Below are 17,831 nucleotides of genomic sequence, written 5' to 3'. Positions count from 1 at the left end.
TCTCTGTGTAGAGATGCAGAGAAAACTTCACATAGCTGGAGAGGCTACCTTGTGGCAAAAGAAAAAAAGTCTTAAATAGGCCCCAACACGTGTTAGGTCTCTGATCAAAACCGTGTGCATAACCTGCACAAACAAAATCTCAAAACAGTGGTGCCACTTTGTTCAAGAAAACAAAGGAAAAATTACTAGGGTGTTGTTCTTCCTGTTTTAAAGTCATCATTTCTTCTTTTTAAAAAAAAAAATCAGAAGTAGATGAGGTTACAGCATACAGAATGCTACTGCCTTATGCAAATGACAAGTGCATTAAGTGTCAAACAATGAAACTGTGCAAAGGATTCTTCCCCCCCCCCAAAAAAAAGTTTCAGCTTTTAAATAAGTCAAATAACATCAGTTTCTTGGACTGAACAGTTTTCACTTTTAGGACAGGCACAAAGTTCACTTATGGCAAAAACAGCCCCCACGCACACTCTCCCTCCGCCAGCTGCAGAGGGGTTCGCTATGGGGCTGGCCCGCAGGAGACTCTGTGTCTAGAAGCTGTGTCCCTTCAGCCCCAAGTCAGTTGCAAATGTCTTCCCGAGGGGTCAGAAAGATGGCCAAGTCCTGTTCATGCCTGGGTGGGCAACTGAGCCGGCCTGGGCCAGAGTTCTTCCAACGCCCTGGCCACTACACCCACCACTACCATTAAATAACACCATCTCTCCTCCGAAAATAAAATTAGATCTGTATTTATAGCACACCCTTCCCTCCTCCCCGCCCTCCCTCCCGCAGTTCCCAGGGTCTATGTTACAAACAAGACATGGCAGGCGCTCGCGGGGTCCCAGCGAACATCTGATGGGGCGCGGTCGCACTCGCACCCCCTGGGGACCCGAGGTGGCAGGGGAGTGGTGTGAAAATGATGGCGAGGGGCAGTCGAACGTACACGCAGTCAAACAGTCTTGAGGCTTGGCTCCTCAGAAGAGGATGTCCAGGGGGACCCTTAGCACTCAGTAGTGGCGCCCGGGCCTGTGCCACACGGCTAGACTCACACAGACACTGAGAAGGGGGCGCCCGATGCCCACGCGATTCTCGGCGCCGCAGACGCCAGGCAGACTGGTGGGGTCCCTGGTGATGGGCGCGGGCCTCCCCTTCTCCGGGCTCGCAGGGGACCGGCCCGGGAGGGGGCGTCGGTAAGGGGTAGGCGGCCGGGCGCGGCCCTCATAGCACCTTGCAGCAGTTGATGCAGCCGTTCTGGGAGCCGTAGCGCTTCTGCAGCGCGGCGCGCGTGGCCGTCTCGAAGACCTCGCGCACGCCCTCCTTGGTCTTGGCGGAGCACTCGAGGTAGTCGTAGGCTTGGATGCGCACGGCCATGGCGCGGCCGTCGTCCGTGCGCACCGGCTCCTGCTTCATGCGCGCCAGCTCCGTGCGGACGTGTTCGTCGCTGCGCAGGTCCTTCTTGTTGGCCACCAGGATGATGGGCACGTTGGGGCAAAAGTGCTTTACCTCCGGCACCCACTTCTCGGGGATGTTCTCCAGCGAGTCCGGGCTGTCCACCGAGAAACACATGAGAATGACGTCGGTGTCTGGGTAGGAGAGCGGCCGCAGGCGGTCGTAGTCCTCCTGGCCCGCCGTGTCCCACAGCGCCAGCTCCACCTGCTTGCCGTCCACTTCGATGTCGGCCACATAGTTCTCGAAGACGGTGGGCACGTACACCTCGGGGAACTCGTCCTTACTGAACACGATCAGCAGGCACGTCTTGCCGCACGCGCCGTCGCCCACCACCACCAGCTTCTTACGGATGGCCGCCATGAGCGGGCCGGGCCCGGGCAGCAGGAAGGGGCCCGCGAGCGCCTCGCTGCCGTCCGGCTCGCCGCTCACCGCTCACGTCCGGCTGCGCGCTGAGGGGCCGAGGGTTGCTAGCTGCACCCAGGCCCCGCGATGGCGCGATCTCTCGGGACGCTCGGGCTGCCGCGGCGGGGGCGCGGGGGCATAAGGCGCACGGCGCGTGCAGCCGCGCTGACTCGCGGACGGCGGGGGCAGCTCGCACCCCGGGCGCGGGTCGGCTGCTTTTGTGCGCAACAACGGACGCTGGAGCTGCGCTGTGCCGGCCCAGCTGCCTCCCGGGTCCCGCGGGGCCTCGCCGTGACTCTAAGGGCGCAGACGGGTACGGCCAGACTGCGGTGGCAGATGCGGGCTGCGGCCCTAGCGCCCGCTATTTAAAGAGTCCGGCCACTTTCTTAATATAGCCGCCCAATGGGAAGGGAGCCGGCTGAGCTCATCGCTGCGGAGCTCGGCTCGGATTGGCCGCCCGCTGCTGCCCGGAGGCGGGGCTGCACGGGCTTGATTGACGGTCCTGGCCGCCGGGCTGGGAGAGGCGGCGCTGGGGAGTCTGCGCGGGAGTCTGCAGGGGCTGAGGTGGCCGCGGCTCCCGGCTCCCGGGCTGAGGTGGCCCCAGTGCTGCGGGGCTGAGGTGGCCGCGGCTCCCGGCTCCCGGGCTGAGGTGGCCCCAGTGCTGCGGGGCTGAGGTGGCCCCGGCTCCCCGGCTGAGGTGGCCGCGGCCGCTGTGCCAGAGGCCCAGGGGCTCGCCGCCTGGAGCCCGCGCTGCCTAGACGGGGCAGCGATTGGCTGGGGAAGGGGGTGAAGGATAAAAACGGGATGGTGTCGGCACCCACTTCCTAGGCAGAACTATCGGCTTGCGGGCAAACTCCCGGGAGGGTGGTCGGACCTGAGGAGGGGGAGGGACGGCTCTGGGAACTTGGTTTTGTTTTTAAGTAAACACACACACACACACACACACACACACACACACACACACACACACACACACTTGTTTCCAAAACTGAAAGGTTTGTTCTTTTCTTTCGGAGGTGGCCTGGCCTCCCAGCTGGGCCTCCCTCCTCTAACCTGGCCTTGAATCCATAGAATGGGAGGCTAACCGTAACCTGGGCCAAGCCGTCCAACCCTCCCAGGATTTCCCAGGACAATGAATGAAAGGGGGGAGGCCCGTCTGCTTTGGGAAAAGGACCACGGGTGGGAAGGGGTGCTGAGCTCGGGGGGCCAGCGTGAGTTGGGGTCCCAGATGCCATCAGCGGCAGGACTGCGTTCGCGTGCCCCGGGGAGGCTGCGGGAGGTGAGGCCTGGCAGCTCACCGCCAGGGACAGAAGAGGTGAGAAGGCGGCGCCAGGGCGGCCTTGGTGTGGGCAGAGGAGCAGCTGGGACAAAGGCGGCAAGTGGGAGGGAAGGGCTTGGTGTGGTCGCACGGGATGGACAGGCTAGTGACACGGGAGGCCAGGTGTCAGCAGAGTGATACACCGCTTCCCGCTGAGCCATTGCCTGGGATTCCTAGACGGCAGGTGGGTGGAGCCCCCCAAGATTTGTCGGGTCGCAGCGGCCTGAAGGTTAGCACAGTGACCAGCCCCTGAGGAGACCTGGCAAGTTACTGCAAACTTGGGAACGTTCAGGAACTTTCGGGGCCGAGGGAGGAAGTGCTCCAGAGTCTGCTTTAAAACCCACCGAACCAAGTAGAGGCAGGCAGCTGGCTCCCCGCTGGTGTTTGGGGGGCCATTCATAGGTTAGTCTCGTCTGAGTGTGTTCATCCTGACAGGAACTGGTCAGGTTGCCTGGGGACACCTCGCTCGAAGAACCAGAAGGGTTCCACCACACGGGTTCCACCACAGCACCCCGATTTTTAAAAAATATATTTTGAGGGAGTGTGTCTTGTTTTTTAAACCTAAGGAACCAATTGATCAGCAAAAAAATAGATAGTTTTAATCTTTGGTTTAGGACGCCAGTCTGGAAACTTAAAAAAAAAAATCTTAGGCTACTAGGAAAATCTCATCTGGCAGGATTTTTCTTCTTTTACTCGCCTTTTTTTTTTTTTTAAATAGATGTATTGTTAACATTGCTTTCCTTGGTCTTAATATAGCTTGGGAATCTTGGCTATGTCCTTCAACTTCAAATATTCTGAAAACATGAAACAAAGTTTAAAAAAAAACACTGAAGTACAAAAGAATCAGGAAGAGGGATTAAATTCACTGATTTCCTGATTTTCAGACAAATTATGAGCTGTTCCTATCTTGAATCTCAGCAACACAATAATTTCTAAAAATACACAGTTGGCAAATATGCCAAAGTAAACAAATAGAAAAATCTGTGTTCTGCAGCAACTTCTCATGATCTCTCTCTCTCTCTCTCTCTCTCTCTCTCTCTCTCTTTCTCTCCTTCTCAAACCCTTCCCTCTCAGAACATTTAACTTGGTGGATTGGCCCTCAAAAGACTGCTCCCCTCCCAGAACAACTTTTCCAAACTAGGTCAGGTGCCCTGCAGTCTCCTCCCTTACCCTCCAGAAAACCTTGCCACTGAAAGAAGTGTGATGACAACGAATCACTGTAAGAACTATTAACATGTTTATTCCTGGCGTGACAGATCACATACTCACCCCACTGAAAGAGGGAAAGCGACTTTGAGACAGAGATACTAACCTGTTTCCAATTCACATTCTAAATTGTTTGTTTGGAAGGGCTTTGTTGTTTTTGCTTTTGCCCCAGCATCTCCTTGTAAATCGGCTCCTCACTCCTTAAAGGCCAGCCTGGAATTGAATTTTTATTAGATTTTAGTGCCACCTGGTGGTAGCCTTGGTGGCTTTTTGTTTTGAAAAAATGATTTTAAAAAATCCATAAATCTGCTTTGAAATAAGAAGTTGAAACATCATTTAAAATAACTCATTAGCCAAAAAACATTCAATTTATAAACATCTTTATTTTTAAATCTTCCAAAGTATATAAAATCTGATTTACAAGTCTGCATGTATGTATAATTATAAGCAAAAAACTTTCTTCACATGCACCTTAAAAATAACTTCCTAGTTTTTATTTTAATTCTAATTTTTAATATTGTTTAAATAGTTGAGAGGGAGACATGCCCATGAACTTCTGATTAAGGTGTTGAAAGTCAAGGTATTAAGGAAGGTAGTAAATAAAATTATTTCAGGTTTTTTTTTTCCTCCTGCATCTGCAGGTGCAGAAGGTGGGGGGCACTTCCTGCTGTCAAACTACCTCAGCACTCAAGGAAGGGAATGGTCATTGGACGACACTCTAAAGTTTCTGATGTGGAGAAGAGCCTTGCCCTAGCTTACCAGCATGGGCTGTAATCCCACCAGGGAGTGCCCATGCTTCCTCCCACCAGGCCCATTCCCAGCCCCAGATCTTATGCCTGCCAGAGGGCATTGTGGTGTATCCTGAATGACTTGTACCCAGCCCCAGCATTCACCAGCAGGTGTTGTGGCCCTACTCAGTCTGGCCCATCCCCAGTCCCAGCCCACATGCCAGCTAATAGGTACTGCAGCCCTACCTGGATGATCCAACCCCGAGTCCTAGCTCTCGCTGACCAGGTGGAAGCAGCAGCCCAGCCGGGGAGTGTCTGAAGTTCCCATTCCCAGTCCGGGTTTTGCACATTCCAGCTGGTGCTGCAGCCCAGTCGGAGATGGTTTGCCCGTTCTTGGCATTTGTCAGCAGATACAGCAGCCTAGCTCCAGCCCTCATGTGAACTGGTGAGTACTGCAGTCCAACCTGGCCTGGTCTGCATGCTCTTGCTCATGCTCTTGTGTGCTGTGGACTGGCCCAGCCAGGCCTGCCCCCAAACCCAGCACACGTGTATGCCAACAGGTGCTGCGGCACAGCCTGGCCTGGCCTACCCCCATCCCTGGCTCTCATACTCACCAGAGGGAGATAGAGTCTAGCAAGGGAGTTCCCCAAGTTTTCCTACCAGTACTGCTCCCAGCCCCGAATCTCATGTGTAACAGCTGGTACTGTGCCTTCCCAGACATGGTCTGCCCTCCGTTCTGGTCTTGCATGTGCTGGTATGTGCTGCAGTCTGGCCCAGCCCATCTCCTTCCAGCCCTGGGCTCCAGTGAGTGTTAGTTCTGTGGTCCAACCTGACTAAGCCCATCACCACCCCCAGCTCTCATGTGAAATGGCAGGTGCTGCAGTCCCACAGAGGAGAGCCCATAAATGCCCTGCAGAATCTGCTCCCAGATCTGATTTTCTCACATCTTGATGGGTTCTGCAGCCCTGCCTGACATGGCCCAGCCCCTGCCCTGACACTTGTAAGAAGGTCCTGTGGCCTAGCCTGGCCGGGCATACCCCCAGCCTCAGCTTTTACATGTGCCAGTGGTGGTGGATGATGCTCCTTAGCCCAGCCCCAGTTCTCCCATGTGGACAGGTGCTGTGGCCTGACCCAGACACGCCTTGCAGTTGCCCTCCTCTAAGCCACCTGGTCTCAGTCCCTTCACCTACCTCTGAGTGCAATTGCCCAGATCATGGAAACCCCCAGACATCATTGCCCCCTGGCAAAGTAAGTCTTTAAAAAGTGAAAGGGCCCAGTATGGTGGCTCAATTAGCTAATCCTCCCCTTGCAAGCGCTGGCATCCCATATGGGCAGCAGTTTGTATCCCAGCTGCTTCGCTTCCTTCCAATTCCCTGCTTATGGCCTGGGAAAGTAGCCGAGGATGGCCCAAATCCCTGGGACACAGCACCCAAGTGGGAGACCTGGGAGAGGATTCCAGGATACGCACCGGTGCCCATATGGGATCCCGGGCGTGCATAGGAGGACTGTAGTCACTAGGCTACGGGGTGCTGGGCCCAACACTTTTAGAATGCAAAAGAACAGGGCTTTCTCCTACCCCGTACCCTTCCGGAAGGAAGTCTTCCCTCTGCGGAGAGAACAAGAGGACAGAATCAATACATCAATTCCCATTTCTTAAAACAAGCAGACTGACCAGACCTGTCACTTTGGTCACTGTCAAAGGAATGTTTGTTTTGTCTTCAACCTCAGGAAACTAAGAGTCTCACCTTTTGTTTTTAGGTAAACATTACTGGCCAATACAAGCAGGTGGTTTTTTTTTTTAATTATTATTATTATTTCTTTTCTCCGTTACCCCTTTGAAGTACCGAAATTAGAATGGTGTATAAAAAAATACTAAGCTCACCGGGTCCCTTTTCTTCTGTCACTGGGACAGGAGCTTCTTTCCCTCTTCTCCTTAAATAAATCTTGCTTTGCCAATGAGAGTTTGTCCGCATGAAAATTCTTTTTTCATGTGAGAAAAGAAACAAGGTTGCTGCTGTGAGTCACCCTACCACAACATCCTACAGCGCTGTCATTGCATCAGCTGCTGTCCGAGTGTCACTGGTGCCCTGGGGAACCGGGTGTCTAGTCTTGTTTCATGGTAATTTCATATGAAAACCCGGCTTTCAGTTCTGTTTTCCAAAACCTTTTGTTCTCTTTGCAGTCGCCTGGCTGAGCGAGTCCACCTGTTCATCCAGAGATGGCTCTCAGTGACAACATAGGAATCAGAGGGATATGTGCTGTTAACTGTGAAATAAACTCTTCGATTCTGAAGAGCTAGATGAAAAAAAAAAAAAAAACCCACTGTCAATTTTCAATAATTTATATGGATTACATCTTGAAACAGTAATGCTTTAGATGTAGCAAATGTATTTTTAAATACACAAGATTTAGTATGATAGATATATTTCAACGCATTAATTCAAATGGATTTCACCTTTTTGTGTATTTTTAAGATATTTATTTGAGAGAGCTCCCCAGATGCTTCTTTCTTACCCCAAATGCCCAACATTCAGCCTGGGGTCTCCCAGGGTGGTCACTGGAACCTGGTCACTTGAGCCCTGCCAGTGTGCATGTTAGCAGGAAGCTGAGGGACAGACCCAGTGGTTCCTGGGGTGGAACCCAGGCACTCAGACATGGCTTGCTGGCATCCTCACTGCTAGGCCAAATGCCTACGCTGCCCTTTTCCTTGTGTTTATGCAATGAGTACAGAACATGAGCACGTGGGACAACACTGCTCCCAACAGGGTCCGATGGCTTTCCGGGTCGCCCTCAGACTCTGTTCTTTCCCACAGGGGCAAGGCTTGTGCGGGCTTCTAGAACCTGCCCATCTTCCTGCCTGTAAGATGGTCTGTTTTTGATCCTAAATGCATCACTGACCCGCTTCAGGCACTTGGACAAGCACAGGGATTTGGAACACTTGCGGACACTTGTTCCCGTGCACAGCTTTGTAAACCAGTGACCTCTCAGTCCTTTTTCATCTCCCTGGCTAGAGCAGTGAGTGCCCTCCTCATCTCTGCCAGCCTTCGTCCCAACACCAGGCAATGTTTGAACGGCACCTGGATGTGACTGGAGATGGCCAGGTTGGAGGTCCTTGTTCCAAGAGAAAAGTGACAGATGCCTGAGCAAGCCAGTGAAATTTAAAGACCAGAACACACCTGGAGGGCCAGACTGCCCCACCCTTCTTCTGGGAGGGGCCTTTCCAGAGGCACAACTGGTGAGATTCTGCCTGGGGCTTTGTCAGCACAGCTTCCTGGGTGGGATAGCCCCCTGGGGGAAGCCGGGACTTGCCTCCAAAGATTATCAGCTGTTGACAGGACCTGGCGGTGTAATTCCTAGACTGCTCCCCAGGCAGGCTTCTAGGTTTCTTCCAAGTTTCGACCTCACAGGCTTTCTGTGTGTTGTGTGTGTTTGCTTCCTTGTTTCGCCTCGGTCCCTCTCTGCCATGGCCTGATGTTTGCCTTGCCATGAAAGGCAGAAGCTGGTTGGGCCCCTTCTCCTGGTGACCTGAGTTTCTTTTCAAAAAGAAGGATCAGCATTTAGCCCTGTCATCTTCCCTGAACCACTAGCAGCCTCCTGCTCTCTCTGTCCACCTCACTCCACCCCACCCAGTTCTGACTGCTCCCTGTCCTGTCCCACCCCCAGCGCCCACTGCCACCCAGAGCAAGCCTTTTCCTCCTGTCAGTGCGTTGCAGCCAACCTGGGGGAAGGATAGAAGAGCAACTTCCCTTTGCCCCTACCCGTGGGGACCTATTGGCTTTCTGAAAAAGAGAAGCCAGATCTAGTCCTGGTCCAATTTTTTTTTTAAAGGAAGATTTGCAGAGAGAAGGTGAGACAGAGAAAGATCCTGATGGTTCACTCTCCTAATGGCCACTGCAGTCAGAGTTGAGCTGATCCAAAGCTGGGAGCCAGGAGCTTCTTCCAAGTCTCCCACGAGGGTGCAGGGTCACAAGCAGGGAGCTGAATCAAAAGTGCAGCAGCTGGGACATGAACCAGTGCTCATAGGGGTTATCAGCGTGTAGCGGTGGAGGGTTAGCCTGTTGTACCACTGTACCAGCGCCAGTCCTGGTCCAATTTTGGTGGAAGAGTGGTGAGTACAGACTGTCCTCAGGAACACTCAAATGAGCCTTACTCTTCGGTTCAACTAAATACACACAAGGCCGAGAGTAGAGTCAGGAAAGTGAGGCGGAGGGCAAACACGCAATGCCACGCACCCCGTCCCCCAGAACATGTGATGGCACAAACATGTAAATGGATGGGGAAGAGGTCTTCACACTGGGGGGTAGGGCTTGAGCAAGATCTCAAGTATTAACAAGTTTTCCAGAAAACAAAGAAGCCCACTCATCCCGTCTGAAACGCTGACTGTGTAGGTTTGATGTTGGAAAAGGTTCTGGCCAGAGTGATTTGGGAGGAAGGATGAGGCCTCCATGGAAAGATGTCCCTTTTTTCTATGCACAAAGGTTGCTTGATGACAGCAGCGTGAGACTTCTCTCTCGTCTCAAGAGCCTGCTGTAGTCAGCAAACCCACCCCTCACAAGCCCACCAGCAACTACTTGCTGCCACCACCATGGTGGGTACATGCTGGGAATCACACATGGATTTATCAAAGTAGCAGAAGCTCAGGAAACCAGCGTGTGGCCAGAGGGGGCCAGGCGCTACCGAGGCGCCTTTGAACGCTTCTGCTCCTTGCTCCACAGCCTTGAGCGAAACATCCCTTCCAAGTCTCCTCCTCTCATTTGTAAAGGGAAAAGTGGAGCTCCCCCGCCCCTCCCCACACAGCTCTTCAGGGGACGTGTTCATGGATAAGACGTCAGATGCAGTGTGGGTCTACAGAACACAGTCCATCCGCTGTGGCTGCTCAGCATTTAAAAGCCCTTATAAAGTACTCAGAAACTGCACAGGCTGGATCTGGCCAGCAGGATCATTCTGTGGCCCAGGAACTAGAAAAATTCTGTTTTGTGCAGCTTCAGAAGGAGCCCACCTGGAAAAGGAATGTTGCCAACCCTGTCATTAGGCAAGGGGAAACACTATTGTAAAACAGAATTTTTTTTTTTTTTTTTTTTTTTTTTGCTTTATGGTGTTATTCAATAAACTGATTTGCGTGTGTTGCTTAAGCTGGAGAGTTTTGGTTGTAAGAAGAGAGGCGTTCATTCCCAGCCGCAGAGAAATCTTGACCCCAACGCCTGTCCAGAGGGAGCTACAACAGCAGATTCCCCTTCCTTTCTTTTTTTTCCTAGTGATAATAGCAAATGACCTCATCAAAGTATTTAAACAGGGATGATTCACTTCTTGTGTTCTCGTATGAAGTCAGAATTTTGTAACAGGGAGGAGCTGAGTTCCCAGTGGGTTTGCACACTGCACTGTGGTGCCACGGAGGTGTCTGTGGCTATTGATAGCACCAGGCAGAGCCTTTATGAGGAGCCCCTGCTCAAAGCAGGGAATCTGGGGTGCAGAGCATGTCTCTTGTGGGGAGCATCCCGTGCTTCTGCTCCGACCACACAGGGCTGGGAAGTGGGATCAGCATGGCAAGCTGCCCTCAACCAGAGTCCCCAGTGAGAAAGGAGAGCATTGCGCATGCTACTTAATGGGCCTGCTTCATCTGGGGAGCTTGGAGTTGTGTGCTTTCTGCCTACCTTGACCCGAAGTATGTTTAAGGAAGAGGTAGATGTATTTGTAGCTTGTAAACCTTGGTGATCTCCTTAGAAAATCCACTTGTATTTTCATTCATTCTTTTATTCGACTACTGTTTGTTAGATGTCCCCTGTACACCAGGGACCCAGCTGCAGGACGTAACTACGCTGCTTTAAGAAGCTCAAAGATTTGGCGTCCTCAGCACCTCATGGCTATTGATCTTTCCAAGTCTAGATGAGGTGGGGTAGAACTTGATCTTGGAAAACACAGCAGGGGTGGTGCTGCTCCCATTTCATCACTTGTTTTGCAGAACCACTGCAGGATCCAAGGAGGAACTGGACGCAGCCACTGCCCTTGGAGGAACACAGGGATCTGTGCACAGAGGCGGCGATGCCGTATAGCACTCACAACAATGCTGCTGCTTCAGCCTAGCGTGGAAAGGCTGAGGTGGCTAAGTGCTAGAAGCAGCATTTTGGTGCCCTCCCCTCACCAAGAGCTATACCTGCAGGATTCACCTCCTTGTATGTCTCTTCCCACGGCAGCTCTGGGCCTGATCATGGGACTGGCTTACATCAGTGGAACATCAACATGAGTGACGCAAGTTGTAGCTCCATAAACACCTGCGCATTGAGGCTTGCCCTTCTGGAATGCTGTGCTTTCAGGAAACTCAACCTGGAAGAGCGTTGGGCCACTGGCCCATGGTGTTGGCTGAGCTACCAGCTGGTGGCCTCAACTACTGCCAGCTGTGTGGGTGAGGCTGTTTAGACCTTCCACCCTAAATACTTTGCCAACCTCATGGATAGTAGAGGAACTTCTTGAGTCAACCCACAGACTCGTGAGCAATCATGAGTTTTGAAGACACTATGCTTTGGAATGGTTTTTCCCACAGTACTGGATAATCAAAGTCTTGGTTGACACATAGGAGCTATTTAAGGCAAGAGAAAGTCATTTTAGATATGAGGCATGGGTTAGCAGCACATGTTTGGGTACACAGTGGCTCAGTAGGGTTGGGATATGGAGAGCAAGGTGAGATGTTTCTGAACCTAGGGAGGTTGGGCAGTCCCAAATCAGAGCACCTGAGGGTGAGCTTGGAGTCAAAGCTACGCCTACTCCTGATGCTCTGCTAAGTCTCATAGGATCCAGTAACAGGTGTTCCCACAGCTGCGATTTTTTTGTACCCAAAGGATTCGAAGCAGAACCAAGGGAGTGAAGAGGCACATTGGGCAAAGTCTGGGCACAAACAGGTTTTAGGAAAATTGATCTTTTTGAGACTCCTCCGCCAGAATCCTCTTTTGCTGGAGTGTTGTAGGACATGTTTCATTTGCCCAGCAAAGAGCTGTGACAACCATGTGAAGTGTTGCCTCAGTGCCTGGAATCTACTGGAATTGTGGTGGTCCCTTTCATGTGTCAACTTGGTGAGGCTATGGTGCTCAGTTGTTTGGTCAGATGTCAGTCTGCATGGGGCTAACATAAAGCTCTTTGATGACAGTTTAAGTCGGTATGCTTTGAATAAAGTAGATCCCCCTTGAATAAAGTTGCTCTCCTGAGCAGAGCAAAGGCAGGGATTGCTTGCCCTAGGATGTGCAGCAGCCCAGAACGCATGCTCCAGCTCCAGGCTGCTGCCCTGCAGAAGGGGTGGAAACTGCAGCAGGAGCTCTTTCTTAAATATATATGGCACCGACCTAGAATTTATCAGACATTTAAATGTATTTCTCTCTCTCTCTCTCCCTTTCTATAGGAAGGCAGGTACGTAGGGAGAGAGAGAGAGAGAGAGAGAGAGAGAGAGAGAGAGAGAGAGAGAGATGATACATTTTCTGGAGGACACTGCCTAATCTAGAGGCTGACTAAAACAGCTCTCTCTACCCAACTCATACCCAAATTCTAGAATCCCAGAAGAAAAACAGGTGGCTGGCATAAGCCATATTGTTTGCCCAGTGGAGGCACAGCAAGCCATTTTTATCAGTATGCTGGGAATCTCACCAAAAGTCCCAAACACTGAGCAAGGGTCAGTTCTCTTTCTGTGAATAAGCAGTAACTAGGAAGGTAAGTACTTTACATTGAGACCAACAAAGGATCGATGCATTTTTAAAACACAAATTTACTCCACTGAAAGTTTTAAGGAGAGGGTGACATATCTTGTGGCCTTGGTGTGGTGGGAAGAGTGACTCAAAGAGTGGAGACCAGAGGCAGCAGGCTTCTCTCCCAATAACCAGGGTGAAGCAGAGGGAATGGAGCTCAGAGAGCACCAGCACCCAGCCAGGTGTGTCCCTTGCTTCCTGGGCAGCCTCAAAAGCCTAGTGCAGCTGTGGCTGCCAGGCACACAGTCCCTTGCCTGAAAGCCCTGTTACCAGACCCGCAACAGGACATGGGTTTGTGTGTGTTAGAGCCATCTAACCTTGCATTCTCTCCTCCTGGGTTACCGAGGAGATGAGGTGGTGCTGCCAGGCCTGGATCTGGTCCCACCTGGAAGACTGAGCCAATATCTGGAGACTTGATGCTGTGTGCCCCCAGGATGGGCCCTGCTCCTGCTAACTGCCTTCCCTCCACAGTCCAACCAGGGTTTTCCTAGGTGCCATCCGGCAGGGATTCAGGGGGCCTAGGTGCTTGCTACTCAAAGTATGGTTCATGGACTAAAACATTGGCATGCTTTGGAAGTTAGAAATAAGGGCTCTTGGACCTGGCACAATAGCATAATGGTTAAGGTCCTCACCTTGAACGTGCCAGGATCCCATATGGGCGTCAGTTCTAATCCCGGCAGCCCTGCTTCCCATCCACCTCCCTGTCTGTGGCCTGGGAAAGGAGTGGAGGATGGCCCAAAGCCTTGGGACCCTGCACCCACATGGGAGACCCGGAAGAGGTTCCTAGTACCCAGCTTCGGATCGGCACAGCACCGGCCGTTGAGGTTGCTTGGGGAGTGAATCATTGGACGGAAGAGCTTCCTCTCTCTCATCCTCTCTGTATATCTGACTTCGTAATAAAATAAATAAATAAATACATCTTAAAAAAAAAGAGAAAAAGAAATAAGGGCTCTTGAGTTCCTACCCAGCTCAGGCCCTACTCAGTTGGAATCTGGACTTCCACATGATGTCAGGTGTTTCATCCAGACTTTAAAGTTTGAGGGGCTCTGCTCTCCTCCACCTGCTCTCCTGGCAGGCATGTGACTCAGTTGCTTACACTGGGTGTGCCCCACAAAGCTAGGCTCGGCCGCCAATACCAGCAGCAGGGCTTCAGTTCCTCATTAATGAGAGGTCATCAGGAAGCCCATGGAAAATGCATACTATAAACAACAGTGCATGCATTTCAAAGCCACAGGAACATCTTTTCATTTTGTTCTTGCTAACTTTTTGAAGTCTCCATGTCTGAGTTGGGGAAATGAATAGTGTCACCCTGGCTGGGACACTGCCACATTAGAGGAGCTCTGGCATGTCACATGATCAGCACAATGCCTGATGGGTAGCAAGTGCAGGCAAGTGTCAGCTCCTGTTCCTACGTGAGGTCCTGCAGCCCCTGGTGGGACAACGTCTTCCCAAGAACACACACATACACATTCCCCCATGACAAGGAAGAAGAGCATGCTCTTGGCCACAGAGGCCAACCAGGAACACACCCATGTGTCACTCCACCCATGGCTTCCTCAGGGGCCACAGACACCTTGTCACAGGACAGTCCTTCCATTCTGGAAAACACCTCCCTTTCCAAGTCCTTTTACTTTTGCCAGTCTGCTCTGGCCCCTCTCAAGGTCTGTGCAGGTTCCTGCCCAGGTCCGGGTAACGTCCCTCTCATCAGCCTGACTTTCCCATTGGCTAGGAGGTGGCTCACAAAAGGTGAATTTTTAAATTACTGATGACAGGCCCAGCGCCATAGTCTTGCGGCTAAAGTCATAACCTTGCATGCACCGGGATCTCATAGGGGCACCGGTTCATGTCCTGGCACCCCGCTTCCTACCCAGCTCCCTGCTTGTGGACTGGGAAATCAGTGGAGAAAGGTCACAAACCTTGGGACCCTGCACCTGCATGGGAAGCTCCTGACTCCTGGTTTCAGATCAGCTCAGCTCTGGCTGCTGTGGCCACTTGGGGAGTGAACCAGGAGATGGAAGATCTTTCTCTCTGTCTCTCCTTCTCTTTGTAAGTTTGACTTTCCAATAAAAAGAAAAATAAATCTTTTTAAGAAATTATTCATGATGACTCTAAATCCAGCTTTCTGCAACCTCAGGAACCAGAGAGAGCAACTGACGAAGAGCTGGAGCTTAGAGAGAGACCCTCTAAGCAGGAGCAACAGCAGAGGGCAGCCAGCCTCTGGAAGCTTCTTCCAGAGAGGTCAGGGATCAGATGATATCAAGTCCAGAAAGGGGACAGCTCCAGAACTAAGATCCCAGGCCATGGGAGAAAGAGGGTCCATCTGGGCCCAGGCAGGGGACCAAGCACCAGGAACTCCCTCTGAGTCCCAAGCAACATGGGTCTTTTCAGGGATCAAAACAGTGTGACCTCTCAGCCTCGGCAGGCAGACTCAAAGCCAGCAGCTGGGTAGGAGTTAGGGAAAAGTGGCAACTCTGAGGACCAGAGCTGATGACTGCCCATACACACAGGGGCCTGGTCCTCTCTCTGAGTCACAGGAGACCAGCTGGACCAAGCTGCTACCCCATGCTCACAGGCCAAGTCTGGGACAGCTGCTCTTGATTCTTCAGTAAGGGATCTGTGCAACTTCAATGCAGGAAGCCTGGGCCCTGCTTTCCTCGGCATCACAAGTTGCCCTTACTTGCAGCATGGAGCTAAGGGGGCCATCAGTGCCAGCTGGGTAGGTTCCTCACCCACAGGACCCCATTTGTCCAATGCGGGTACAGCCAGTGGCCCAGGCTCCCAGCAAGGCCACAGAAACGACTCCCCAAAGCCTCCTGTGTACCCCTGCCCATGATGGCCAAAGGTCCTTCCTCCTGGCCTGCTACCTGGTGGAGGGCTGGGGACAGAGTGTGGGTGCTGGGCTCCAGGACAGGGAGCTGTTGCATGGCATGAGCCAGCCCGGCAGCAGCAAGGGGACTGAAGGGAATTGGAGAGATGGAGAGCCAAGCCAAGGGGGAGGAAGAAGAAAGGTGCAGGGTCTGATGTCCAGGGCAGGGACAGCCGCAGGCAGCGGATAAGCCCCGTGAGACCCACGCTTGCTGATGGGGCCTGAGAGAGCCCCAGCACCAGGGATTGCTGGGAGGTCCTTGCACTCACGCATCCTGGGGTTTGCATGTCTGTCTCTGTGGGCTCCTACGTAGCCACATCAAGTTGTAGCTAAGAGGTAAGGAGCAGGCATGGTAGCTTTGCTGTGTTGAGGCCAGTTCTGGTGGTGCAATCCTCTCCAGACCCACAACTGAACAGCCAGCCAGTCCAAGCATGCTCCTCCTCACTGGGGTGTCTTTTGTCCTAGGGTTTGACCTTTGCACTGCCTCCAGTTCCTGGTGGTGGACTTTGGCCCAAAGGCAAAGGAGTGTGATCCACTCCCCTGACTCCTTTTTTTTTTTTTTTAAGATTTATTTATTTATTGGAAAGTCAGATATACAGAGAGGAGGAGAGACAGACAGGAAGATCTTCTGTCCAATGATTCACTCCCCAAGCGACCTCAAAGGCCGGTGCTGTGCCGATCCGAAGCCAGGATCTAGGAACTTCTTCTGGATATCCCACACGGGTGCAGGGTCCCAAAGCGTTAGGCCATCCTCCACTGCTTTCCCAGGCCACAAGCAGGGAGCTGGATGGGAAATGGTGCTGCCGGGATTAGAACTGGTGCCCATATGGGATCCTGGTGCGTTCAAGGCGAGGACTTTAACCTCTAGGACACGCCACCAGGACCCACTCCCCCAACTCTTTCAATAAGCTTGCTGTTCCTGGAAGACTGCAGAAAGGCTTTCGCCTGCCTGCACTGTCAGGGCCTTCCACAGTGCCCCCCTGGGCACTGCATCCTGGAGCAGCTCCCACCCAGCACATAGCAAGTCACCGGAAGTGTGTTCACCCATCATTCCAGGCATGTGACGCATTGCCAGCCACTGCCACCAAGCTATCACAGTAACCTTGGCCACCAACACTAGTAGACATGGGCAGTTCTAGAAGGCCAGTGTTGCATCATCCATCTGATGAAACAGATGTTCAGTTACCTTCCACGGAGACCCCCTGGCCAGGGCAATGGTTAGGTGCAGCGAAAGGAAGCCAGACAAACGTCAAGGGAGCATGCATGCGCATATGCATGCAGAGTCAGGGTGGACAGCGTGTAGGACAGGCCTCGGGCTCCTGTGAGTTGATCATTCCCCTAAGACCTAATTTGCGGCAGCAAAAACTTCTGTCTTCAACACTCCTGCTCTCACACCTGCAATTGTCAGGTGACTTCCCAAGGTTATAACCTGCTTGCTCTTTCTGTGTGTCTGTCTTTATCTACCTCTCACTGCTGCCCAAGGGCTGGGCTAGGCAGGCTTTCTTTCTGCAGCCTACATCCTACAGAAACAAAGATTAGAAAGCCTTCACGGGACAGAATGTCTTTCATGCATGCTTGCAGAGCCAGTTCTTCCTCTCCAGGAGATGAGATAAAATGGTGTCTGTGCAAAGGAAAGAGGAAGGGAGTGCAGCGCCCTGCAGGGAGAGGTGGACAGAGTTGAGTGGCTTCCTTGGACTCATCTATTGGCGTCCCCTGCTGGCTGGTTTGCACATCGCAGGCGTCTGGCTTCCCCAGGGAGGCAGTCACAGCCTTCTCCATGCGTTTGGTCATTTGCCACCACTACCCACAGAACTCAAAAAACCTCGTTCATTCTTCTCGGTTTATGATAAAGGCTCAAAGAGTGTGGTGAGACACAGAGGTGCAGAGGGCAGGGCAGGTGGAGCTGCTGTGCCATGGTCCCAGGACCTGTGTGCTCAGCCCGGAGGCTTTCCAAGCTCCTTCACTTAGGGCCTTACAGAGCTGCCTAGCTGATTAAACCAGCGGCCACCAGTGATTGACCCTCACCCTTCCACAGTAGCAGGGCAGTGTGACTAAGGGCCCCAATCTGCAATAGACAACGTGGGTTCCTTTGGCAGCCAACCCAGTCCCGCAGAAGTCACCTCATGCAGACACACTATCCAGGGCTTAATACAAATGAA

The 17,831-nt window shown here is 52.4% G+C and overlaps 1 protein-coding gene across 3 annotated transcripts; it reads right to left on the bottom strand.

Moving 5' to 3' along the window:
- Positions 1-235: 235 nt before the first annotated feature.
- Positions 236-2,160, bottom strand: RHOB (ras homolog family member B). 3 transcript variants are annotated; one of them, XM_040992899.1, is made up of 2 exons: positions 1,630-2,149; positions 236-1,377 (listed from the first exon to the last, which is right to left on the bottom strand). In XM_040992899.1, the coding sequence occupies exons 1-2, from the start codon at positions 1,783-1,785 to the stop codon at positions 1,195-1,197; spliced, it is 339 nt and encodes a 112-aa protein (XP_040848833.1). In that variant the 5' UTR covers positions 1,786-2,149; the 3' UTR covers positions 236-1,194. The 3 variants fall into 3 exon arrangements, with proteins under 3 accessions (XP_040848833.1, XP_040848832.1, XP_040848831.1); XM_040992898.1 differs by having other exon boundaries at positions 236-1,596; positions 1,657-2,149; XM_040992897.1 differs by having other exon boundaries at positions 236-2,160.
- Between the last annotated feature and the right edge of the window lie 15,671 nt (positions 2,161-17,831).

Source organism: Ochotona curzoniae, unplaced genomic scaffold (assembly GCF_017591425.1).
Source record: "Ochotona curzoniae isolate NIBS_2020 unplaced genomic scaffold, NIBS_Ocur_1.0 contig_883, whole genome shotgun sequence".
NCBI lineage: Eukaryota > Metazoa > Chordata > Mammalia > Lagomorpha > Ochotonidae > Ochotona > Ochotona curzoniae.
The sequence above is the reverse complement of the archived record's forward strand: the minus strand, read 5'-3'. Positions and strand labels throughout refer to the sequence as shown.